This window comes from Pyrus communis, chromosome 14 (genome assembly GCF_041283825.1).
Source record: "Pyrus communis isolate YQ-2024b chromosome 14, ASM4128382v1, whole genome shotgun sequence".
NCBI lineage: Eukaryota > Viridiplantae > Streptophyta > Magnoliopsida > Rosales > Rosaceae > Pyrus > Pyrus communis.
The window spans coordinates 8,626,393-8,637,224 of record NC_142578.1 but is presented as its reverse complement, the minus strand read 5'-3'; the positions used below and the strand labels follow the sequence as shown (position 1 = coordinate 8,637,224).

At 37.2% G+C, this 10,832-nt stretch overlaps 2 protein-coding genes across 3 annotated transcripts; one reads left to right on the top strand and one right to left on the bottom strand.

Annotated features, from left to right (window-relative positions):
* Positions 1–1,963: 1,963 nt before the first annotated feature.
* Positions 1,964–6,457, top strand: LOC137713873 (protein NLP6-like). Of its 2 annotated transcripts, none has more exons than XM_068453226.2 (6): positions 1,964–2,408; positions 3,212–3,783; positions 4,063–4,110; positions 4,242–5,181; positions 5,333–5,560; positions 5,738–6,457. In XM_068453226.2, exons 1-5 carry the CDS (start codon positions 2,114–2,116, stop codon positions 5,539–5,541), a joined length of 2,064 nt encoding a protein of 687 aa, XP_068309327.2. In that variant the 5' UTR covers positions 1,964–2,113; the 3' UTR covers positions 5,542–5,560; positions 5,738–6,457. The 2 variants fall into 2 exon arrangements, with proteins under 2 accessions (XP_068309327.2, XP_088539852.1); XM_088683726.1 differs by having other exon boundaries at positions 5,333–5,537; positions 5,738–5,870.
* Positions 6,458–7,399: 942 nt separating this feature from the next.
* Positions 7,400–10,563, bottom strand: LOC137712073 (bidirectional sugar transporter SWEET4-like). The gene is made up of 5 exons (XM_068451219.2): positions 10,267–10,563; positions 10,005–10,041; positions 9,214–9,595; positions 8,116–8,235; positions 7,400–7,828 (listed from the first exon to the last, which is right to left on the bottom strand). Exons 1-5 carry the CDS (start codon positions 10,307–10,309, stop codon positions 7,625–7,627), a joined length of 786 nt encoding a protein of 261 aa, XP_068307320.2. The 5' UTR covers positions 10,310–10,563; the 3' UTR covers positions 7,400–7,624.
* Between the last annotated feature and the right edge of the window lie 269 nt (positions 10,564–10,832).

The following is a 10,832-nucleotide window of genomic DNA, read 5'->3' as shown; positions in this document are numbered from 1 at the left end:
TGAGTAAATTACATTTTACCCCCTCAGGTTTAGGGTCGATTTTAATTCCTTACAACATGTTTAAAACATTTCAGTTTCATACATTTACTTATCATTTTATTTCAATTTCATACATCCGTTAGAAAATCTGTTAAGTGATGACGTGACAAATATGAGGTCCCCATTTAGGATGACGTGGCTGCCCCATTTGTGCCACGTGGCTAAACACTTGATAAAAAATTAAAATAATTAAAATAATTAACTAAAGAAAAGTATAAAAAAAAAATTAAAAAACCAAGAAATCGTCTTCCCCACCCATTCCTTCCTTCCCGTCGACATCGTACTGCCTCAACCTAGCTTAGATGGACCTCGAGTTCCAGAGCTCCTCTCCTTCTCCACCATTGCTCTTGCTTTTGCAAGGACCCATATCAGCTACACCATCGCTTTTCCTTTTCCTCCTTCTCCCTCCTCTTCTCCCTCCAAACCCCCCCCCATAAATTTCTGCATTTCTTCCGGAACCCACAAATCAAAATTAGCAAATCTTGAAGCCCCATTTGACACAGAGACCTCAAAAGAGGATTGTAAGTCCATACACTACTCAAATTAACCCTATTGAGCTCAAAGAATTTTAACCCTAATTTGGGGTCGTTTAACCGTTTAATAACCTCAAAAGCAATTGAAGAGGAAATGGAGATCTTGGTGTCTCAAGCCCAGAAGGTCAGACGGGCTGTGAAGAACATGAGAGTCATCTGCAACGCTGCGCCAACTGAGCTTGTTTAAGGCGTGCAACGTCGACGGGAAGGAAGGGATGAGTAGGTATGGTGGATAAGGGTGGTCCAAGGAGAAGGTCGAATAGCTGGAAAACCACACGACGGCGGAGGTTAGGGAGAGTTGGAGTTTTGACAGGGAAGATAGGTTTTTCGCATTTTTTGGATTTGAGAATGAGTTCAGATTTAATGTGGGAATGGCTGGGTGATGGGGATAGGAGAAAGGGTGGTGCTCGGGTGGGGAAGATGAAGATGATTTCTGGGTTTTTTGTTTTTTTTTTTTTTTTTTTTTAATTAAAAAAAATTGCCACGTGGCACACATTTGGCAGCCATGTGGTACAAATATGGCAGCCACGTTAGCTCTTAACGGATTAATGAATGTAAAATGTAACGGATGTATTATATTGAAATAAAATAGTACTTGATATATGAAATTGAAATGTTTTAAAGATATTGTAAAAAATTGAAATCGACCCCAAACTTGAGGCGATAAAGTGCAATTTATCCTTAAAAAATACATAATTGCACAGAGATGCATGAATTGAAAAAATAAAATGACGTATAAGATTATGAAGTATTAGAACATATTGAAAACATAGGGAGCAAACATATAATGAGTGTTCGTCAAAGTATTCAACAAGTCTCTTACATTTTATTAAAAAAATAAAATGTAAAATGAAAGTTACTTATTTTCTGCTAAAATGAGAGTCGCGACCCAAACGGGTTTAGGCGCCATTTATTAATTTTCAAATACTTAAGAATTAATCAGGGGCATTGACTAATAGATCAGGCGGAGATTTTTAGAACAATAGTTAAAATAACAAATTATAAAATTGGTACAAGCCTCAAAAAGAGCCAGGTAAATAACAACAGATAAAGTTAAAGGTCCAAACAAAATGATAGCTCTAACCAAAGATACAAGAGATCTACATAAATTTAGGCCCGAAGATTGAAAAAACAAACAATAGAAAACCCTAATATGAAGCAACATAAACCAAACTCGCCCCGCGCCACGTGAATTATCAAAAAAAAAAAAAAAAAAAAAAAAAAAGACTATGCATCAATGGCAGTGTCACCCATTGCATTAGGCATACGCGGCTTTCCGTCCCTTGTATAATGCCGACCAATTTATTAGTTAATTGCACAACAGAAGATCTTTTCCCGATACCTGCTTTATCCATGGTCCCTACTGCAAGTTGTAATAAAATACTAATAAGAGAAAACAATTCATGGATTCCATGGAATCAAACTGAGACGCTACAAATTGTTGCCGTTGCTCGTAGACTTCACTCTTTCTACCACAACCCATCTCTTTCTTTCCACAAAGATACAACTTTCCCGGAAAAAAACAAGACGAAACAAAACCAATGCTTTCCCGGAAAATGTCCGATCCTGAAGACGAAATCCAAACGCCATCCACTCCGCCGAACCTAAAGAACGAAAGAGAAGATGCGCTCATGGACTTTGATTTCGACCTCGACGTTTTGTGCACGTTGGATCCGATTCACTTTCTCTCCTACCCCACGTCGCCGCTTTTGTTGCCGCCCAATGACCAGCCTTGTACCCCTTTGTGGGCTTTTTCCGACGGCGATGTCGAAAGTGACTATAAGCTCGCCGGATATGCTGGTCAAGCTCTTTCTGGCCGTTCTCAATTCGTTTCTTGTGAGTTTTTCATGGGAAAGTTGTAGTCTTTTATGCTTTTCTGGGTCAATCCGTTTTTACTCTATTTTAATTGAATTTTTTACTTCGGAATCAGAAATTAATTAGAAGTTTGTCTAATGACTTGTTTTTGACTTAGCTGAACAAATGCTCTTCTGGGTTTCTGTATTAAATTTGATTCTAATTAGGGACTAATTACATTGATTTGGTAATTTTACTAATCATAGTATTCAGTTGGAATTAAGCAACATTCACTTTTTTTTTTGGCTAAAAAAGTGTTTTCTGTGCTCATTTCTCAGCAACCAAACAGCTGTTATACTCGAAAGGTTGCATTTTTCCTGGTCAACAAGGAAGGGCTAAAAGTACTATCTGATATTGAAGTGCTTGATTATGATTGTGATATAAACTTAAAAGCGCTTCTGGGTCAGAAGCGTTTTCTGGAGAAGTCTAGGTGCATCTTTAGGTAGCAAGCACTTGGAAATTTTAATTAAAATTTTGACATGTTTATAATAGAAGTTTTTTCGAACAAAAGTGCTTCCTACAGAAGCAGTCCCAACCAAGCCGTTAAGTTTGTAAAGTTCCATCTAATAGAAAGAGGTGGGAGATTCTAAGATTGTATAGAATTTTTTTTTTCTTCTTTTTGGCCTGAGAATTCGTATAGGAATTTAAAGCAGTTTTAATTGGCTTGCTTTGTGCCCTCCAGTTACAAACCGATTACGATATTGTTCGTTTAGCATTTGCAGTCAAGAGTCGCAGCCAGAGGTTCACTCATTTATGTTTTCTCTTTACAATATCACAAAATACAGGTAATTCTAATTCCGTAACGGAAGGGTCAACAGAGACTAAGAATAACAGAATGCTTCCATCACCATTTTCAGGACTGGAACCTCTTGAAAGTTCAGATGGTTATAGTTTAGTTAACGAGAAAATCACTCAAGCACTCAGGTACCTCAAGGAATTGACTGACCAACCTGTTCTAGCCCAGTTTTGGGCACCAGTGAAGGATGGGAATCGGTATGTACTCACAACTTTAGGGCAACCCCTTGTCCTTGATCCACAGTGTATCAGACTTCATCAGTATAGGATGGCCTGTCTGATGTATATGTTTTCTGTGGATGGGGAGAGTGATGGAGTTCTTGGGCTTCCTGGCCGCGTTTTCCAGCATAAATTGCCAGAATGGACTCCAAATGTTCAGTACTACTCCATTAAAGAGTATGCACGGCTTCACCATGCTCGGCAATACAATGTTCAGGGAACCTTAGCTTTGCCCGTGTTTGAGCCCTCTGGAAGGTCTTGTGTTGGTGTACTTGAGCTCATAATGATTTCTCCTTTGATCAACTGTGGTCCCGAGGTTGATAAGGTTTGCAAAGCACTTGAGGTGGGGGTTACTCTTTTTCTTTTCTATGCATATATATTGCATTTTGTGTGATGTTCTCTTCTGAAACAAGCTTTACTTATTTGGTAAATGGTACATGACGGATTGTATTTTGTTATGGGAATAGGAAAATGGTTTCTGGATACCCTTTTCCGGCTCTTGCACATCCCTCGTATTTTTTAGCCATTGGTTTGAACAAAGCAAAGGAGAATCAATATGGTTTCTTAAGTAAAAATCAAACATGAAGAGATTTGTCACTGACTTAATTTTGTTCTCCTGCAGGCAGTAAGCTTGAAAAGTTCAGAGATACTGGATCATCCAAGTAGGCAGGTGAGCTGCAATAATGATGTGTGCCTAAGTATGGTGTTCTTTATGAAAACAAGAAAATAAATATGAAACTTTTCTTTCATTTCTTCCTCCTTCGTTCTCACAGATATATGCTTGCCACTTCTTGTAACCAGATTCAAATATGCAATAAGGGTCGCCAAACTGCATTGGCTGAAATCTTGAACATACTGATAGTGGTAAGTGAAACTCACAAATTACCACTTGCTCAGACGTGGGTTCCCTGTATGCATCGAAATGTTTTAGCTTATGGCGGTGGCCTGCAGAAGAGCTGTACTAGCTTTGATGGCAGTTGCATGGAACAGGTCTGCATGTCCACAACTGATGTTGCATTCTACATTGTAGATGCTCATATGTGGCATTTTCGAGATGCCTGCGTTGAACATCACTTACAAAAGGGTCAAGGGGTTGCTGGGAGGGCATTTTTGTCCCATAATGCATGCTTCTGCGAAGACATTACCCAATTCTGCAAAACTGAATACCCTTTAGCACACTACGCACGCATGTTTGGGCTAGCCGGCTCTTTTGCTATCTGCTTACAGAGCACTCATACTGGAAATGATGATTACATTCTAGAATTTTTTCTGCCCCCAAGCATCACAGACAGTCATGAACAACAAACTTTGTTGGGCTCTATATTGGCGATAATGAAGAACCATTTCCGGAGTCTCAGTGTTGCTTCTGGAATTGTACTTGAAGAAGAGGGAATAGTTGAAATTGTTCAAGCTTCTAAAAATAATGGGTCTGCCACAAGACTTCAATGTATACTGATACCCCGTTCAGTGGAATCACCACCAGTGCCTGCCTTACCTAACAGAGAAGAGATGGTGCAACTAGATTCATCAAAACCACAGTTAGTGGTGGGATATGATGTTGTAAATGATGGGAGAAATTATGTTTACGAGGGTGGAGAAAACAATATTTCTTTCCCAGAGAATAAAGACATAAAAAAGAAACCGGAGAAGAAGCATGGAAAAGCAGAGAAATCAATTAGTCTAGAGGTTCTCCAACAATATTTTGCAGGGAGTCTTAAGGATGCTGCAAAGAGTCTTGGAGGTAGGCTCGCATATCATATTGTTTCCTGCAGTTAAGCTCATGTTGTGTCAACAGATGCTAAAATGATAAAATCCTTGTCTAAAATATTGGATCGTTTGGTTTTCAGTAGCAATTGCGATAAGTTGTTTTGAAAGAAATTCTTGTTTTGCAGTTTGTCCCACTACAATGAAGCGCATTTGCAGGCATCATGGAATCTCCCGCTGGCCATCTCGCAAGATCAAGAAGATCAACCATTCTCTCACTAAGCTACAGTGCATAATTGAATCAGTTCACGGTGCTGCATTTGGTTTAACTCCTCTTACTGTGAGTCCATGTCCTGTTGCTGCTGGCTACATTTCTCAGCCTTATATTTTGAGGTAACTTTAACGAAAAACTCCTGGTACTGTTCACTTCAACGAAAAACCACATTTTTATACTAAAAAGGTAATCCTGGTGCTATTTACTAAAAAGTTCACGTCCTTGTTAAAACTCAAAGTTTTCAAGTCATTTTCATTAATTTTCCTTATTTTAAATGGTTCTAACCTACAAGGCTCACCAAGCTCTAAACCTTGTGAAGTTGATGGACAAAAGAAAGACTCGCCCACCTCTACTTCACCAGGAATAGAGGGGCGGGCTGGGATTGACAATCATTTGCTAGATGGGCGGATGCTGAGTTACGAGGAACTTCTGCTGGAACATAACAGGTGTCTGTGAGACAGGGGTAAAGGCTCAAACACATCCAACAGGGGAAACAGGTCAACGAAGGCAAGTGCTTGTAGCTCTACTTGTCATGGTTCATGCCAAGGTAGTCCTGGAAACAGAATTGCCATGGTAAACCCTCCATTTTCAGATTCAGCTCCCAAGCAATCCAACACAATGCCACATATCACGGGCAGGCAACAAATGAAGAGTGTAACCATAAAGGCCACATATAAAGAATACATTATTAGGTTTCACGTGTCGATGAGTTCAGGTATTTTGGACATGAAAGAGGAAGTGGCAAAGAAATTAAAACTGGAAGGGGGCACATTCAACATCAAATGTGTGGCTTATGACCTTGAACGGGTTCCTGTACCCTGTGATGCAGACCTGCAGGAGTGTCTGGAAGTTTGTAGAACATCACGCATCAATCTGATCAGACTCTCGATTCATGAGATAATGTCCCATCTCGGAAGCTCGTGTTAGGTTTTAAGTAAAGGTATAAGTTTTCCATTTTATTTGTTGTTCTTGCCAAGGTGTAGGTATTGATTCTTTGAGGTTTGCTTCAGTTTTGCTCTCTATGAAGTTTCATTATCAAGAGCTTACGGCACCAAAATACGGCCATAATTTACAACAAGCTCATAGCTCAATTGGTACAATGTATTTATCACTGGACGCGAGATCAGGTGCTTGATTCCCCCTCCACCAATATTGCCTGCATAATAATGATCAATAATCAATGACAATTTATATATATAGAAATAAAGACAAATATGCTAATAAATAATAAATTCAACTTAATAATTGGCAACTGATGAATAAACCAAATTAATATCAAACAAGTAAAAATAGTGATTGAGGCTTGCGTACTGCAATATTATTGAAATAGAATTCCGTACCTACTTAGTGCTTGTAGTTCGATAGACGTCTGCTTCACAAGGATTCAACGATTAAACCAGGATTCTAGCATCGAAAAACTTGGTTCTTGTTGAATATCTTTGTGGTTCTCTCAGCAAGAAGGTTACGGTATTTAAGAAGATCTCTTTCCTAGGTTCTAAATGCTATGTAGATGAATGTATGTATAATGCACATATGCACGTTCACAACATGTATGAATATGGAATGCTTTTTTTTGAAGCATCTGCTCAGAGGGGTGCATAGCTCTAGGCGTTCTTTCATCGTCTTCAAACTTCATCCAAAAAGATGAGTTTGTTACTTTAAAAATTAAATAATTAAATTTGAAATTAAAAAAAAATGTTAATTATTGAATTAAATTATCAAAGCCCGAGCCCCAAAGCCCATCTTTTGATATTAATTATATATTAATTATCACAACCCAAATGCCAAATCCAAGGTTCAAGTTTAGTTTTGCTCTCTAAGGTCCACCTCTCCAATCACTTTGTAAGAGGTAGAAAATGTTATAAAGTGTGAGAAACTTTTGATGGTGGCCAATATGAGAAAATGAGTTAGAATGAGATTTCTACTCAAAACTCCAATAATATGTATATAATATATATATATATATATATATATATATATATTCAGTCGCAAAACAAATTGGATCATTGATCGTTTGAAATGGGTGCATAGAATTATGAAAAAGTACTAGTTACATGCGTACGAGACTCTTGGTCTTGTATGCATGCATCATGAAATCCAACTATTTGTACGATATTTCGTAACATAGTGTAGACGAGCTAAAACTTGTAGACGGGGTCCCTGCTCGTTCGACTTATCAAACAGCAGACTTCGATGGTGGGGTTGATCATGTCCCGTTGTTCTGAGCGGGAACCCGGCCGTTCTGATGAGTGCTGCCAGTCTTTTTGGTTTCATCTCTGTCCGAAACCACCTCTGTCAAACAGAATTGTCTGGCTTTCCTTTCTGCCATCAGTCTCTTTGTGTTCTTGTAGTATGTAGCATAGAGAAGCAGTTGAGCTGATCCAAAAAGTAAGCCCAGCCCATTCGGAATCTGAAAATGAACACACCACAGGCCCATTTTAATTTGATCAAAATATGTGCATATGAGAACCATGTTCATCATTTTTGGTTTAGCAAAAATATATTCCATTACAGAATCGGGGATTCAAACTTGAGTGTAAGAAAGTGAAAGTAGTGCTCTGATCAACTGACTTAATCTAAAAACAGCTAAACGTGTTTCTTAATTATTTATGCATTCAGTTTTATGTTTAACTGACATGATTAATTAACTTAGATAGAGGATTTACTATGAGTAAAGTTTGAGTTTGAGGTGGTTACAGTCAAGTAGATGTCAAAACGGAGCTGAGCATATGTGAACCAGGCAACGCTATTGAGAAAGGTAAACAATGAGAGGAAAAACGGCATGTATTCCACACTTTTTGTCGTTATCACCAATTTCTGTCATATATGCACCAAAACACCATAGATTAGCATATGTTAAAAATGAGGGGAAAAAAATCATTAATTTACCGTATGTAGAACATTGTCGATATATTAGTTTATTGTTATTCAACTATACATGAACAATATACCAAGCGCCGTACATTAGCATTGCTACTGGCCCATATAATAAAATGAGAAAAATAAAAATTGTTTGGTATTTGATAGTAGTTTAACTCCAAAATCATTTGGTATTTGATACTATTTGATCATAAAATTTAGGTCTTAATCTATAAATAGTTTTTATGGTCCAGCCTTTTTGGGTTAAATTTTTAGCTTGAGATTTTTAAAAAATGAATTTAAGATAATATTTTTTTTCTTAAAGTAACTTTAAAAAAAAAAAATTATGTAGGCTATCATAATTTAATTTTATGAACGTTTTACCTAAAAGTATTTATATTCCAATAAATACTGAAAAATCACTTAACCAACACTATGAAACACGTGGAACACTATTAAAGAATATGAAAAACACATGAAAAAAAAAAAAAATTTAATTATTTTAACCGTTAGATTTAAATCTGGACCGTTAGATTTTTTTTTTACCACTGGATTTGATCATATTAGATTTAATCGTTGGATTCAATGAATTTATAAATATAAAGCTAAAAAAATACATATATAGTAGGCCAGCCCACTACCCAAGGGAATTCTGGGTTAAATTTACCCTAGAAATGAGTTCTAGTTTAAAACTCATATTTGGCCAAAGGGTTGGAGCAAGTTGTGGTAGTTTAGAACCTAAATTTGAGTTTTACTCCAAGAGTTGGAGTAGGTTTTAAAACATTGTCAATCGATATATCTAATTAATTAGTCAACTAGGTATCAATAATATACCAGGTACTGAAAATTAGTATTGATACGGGCCAATAATCATGACCTTAAATGAAAAGATAAATAAATAAATATGGTTAGGAGGGTAGTTACCAACTTAATTACCATGACAGATAGAGGTGAAGCATACATCGCGATGTTACCTAGAACGCAAACTAGGCCAACAATTAGTGACCTCTTGCTGTATGTGTGGGCCAATTTGATAACAAGAAATGCCAGAAGAACCATGAAAACGAGCTCCGAAAGCAGCACGAGAAACACTTTGAGCCTCTGCTTCTTGTCAGATGCGTAGATGAGGAAGAGGATGACGAAGGAAAGCTCAATGAAAACTGCAGTGGCATTGATGGTCACCAACAGAATACTGTGCGGGTGCACCATAGGCAATCCGTACAGGGCCCATGCCATGCAGTTAAATAGGGTTGCAAGGTATGGGACTGGTGAGTATTGCTCCACTGACCCTTTTTTCCAAATTCGAACAAAGGTTTCCCTACAAATTAAATGGAAAATATGGAAATTATTAATGTGTTTTGTGTGAAAACCAAAGAACATTACTTGGCTGCTACAAATATAGCAGTAGCTTCTGCTTCTACCCATCAATAAATAGACATGTGTCCAAATAATTGAAATTGTTAACACAGATTGAACACGTGTTCATCTATGATTGGTTAAAAGTAGAAGCGATTGCTAAATGAATACTACTTGGCTGTTGCAGATTCAGTGAACAAAGAATGTTGTCACCTTCAAATTGGGAAAAATATGGAAACAAAATATTGGAGGTCCGAAATATAATATATATGTGTCTAGATATAACAAAAATTGTTTATAATATTTTTTTTTTTCAAAAATGTAAATCATTTTGCCTTGAAATTCAAGAAATGGAGAAAAGTCATGCTTACACTGGTGACAGGAACAGAGTGAGTGCGATGAAGTTTCCTGAAAATAAGTAAATGCGTTCATATCAACTTTGGTTCTCAGATGATAAAGCAATCTATATATACACCTGAAAAATGAAAGAAAATAACTTTAAAGTTTATTTCTTCTTTCTAACAAGAACCAGCAAGTATACAAGTCTCACGTATTTAAGTTCAAAGATGCTGATTAAGGCTTTAAAATAGCAATCTTGTGTGATACAACCCAAATTATATCTCTGTAACTCACCCATGATACCGACCACAGTTCGAATAGCATCCGCAGAAACCATGGTTGTCAGTCGTCACTAGTTAATTAAGCTAGATCAAAAGAAGAAGAAGAAGAAGAAGAAGAAGAAGAAGAAGAAGGAATTCAGAGATAATTACGGCTACGAAATTAAAGGGCTGGGATATTAATCGTAAGAAGGAAATGAGGAGGAGCAAAGTCGGTGGGTGTTGTCTTGTATAGTTTTGGTGGGTTGGATTGTAACTTGCAAACTGAGAGAGAGAGAGAGAGAGAGAGAGAGAGAGAGCTAGCTGTTAGGTCACTTGCATTGCATGGCATGTATTGGGTTGCATTGCATGGCATGTATTGGGTGGTGCAACTTATAGAACAACAAGAGTTCACATGAAAAGTTGATCAAGAGAATATTGTAATCCATTCAAAGGAGAGATTTTTCAATGTGTCTAGAATATAGGACAGTATGCCATATGTCATTACATACGTGGGGAAAACTAATTTTTTTTAAGTATTCATCTATTTGTATAATAACATATGACGTATATGCTCATATTCCAAATATAATAAAAAAATGT

Bases quoted from the DNA above. Each gene is read 5' to 3' on its own strand.
- LOC137713873 (XM_068453226.2), top strand. From the start codon at position 2,114: ATGCTTTCCCGGAAAATGTCCGATCCTGAAGACGAAATCCAAACGCCA. The intron at 2,409-3,211 runs GTGAGTTTTTCA...CACAAAATACAG, and splicing joins CCGTTCTCAATTCGTTTCTT to GTAATTCTAATTCCGTAACG. The intron at 3,784-4,062 runs GTGGGGGTTACT...GTTCTCCTGCAG, and splicing joins AGGTTTGCAAAGCACTTGAG to GCAGTAAGCTTGAAAAGTTC.
- LOC137712073 (XM_068451219.2), bottom strand. From the start codon at position 10,309: ATGGTTTCTGCGGATGCTATTCGAACTGTGGTCGGTATCATGG. The intron at 9,596-10,004 runs GTAAGCATGACT...TTTAATTTGTAG, and splicing joins ACTCTGTTCCTGTCACCAGT to GGAAACCTTTGTTCGAATTT. The intron at 7,829-8,115 runs GTAACCACCTCA...GTTCATTTTCAG, and splicing joins GTTTTGACATCTACTTGACT to ATTCCGAATGGGCTGGGCTT.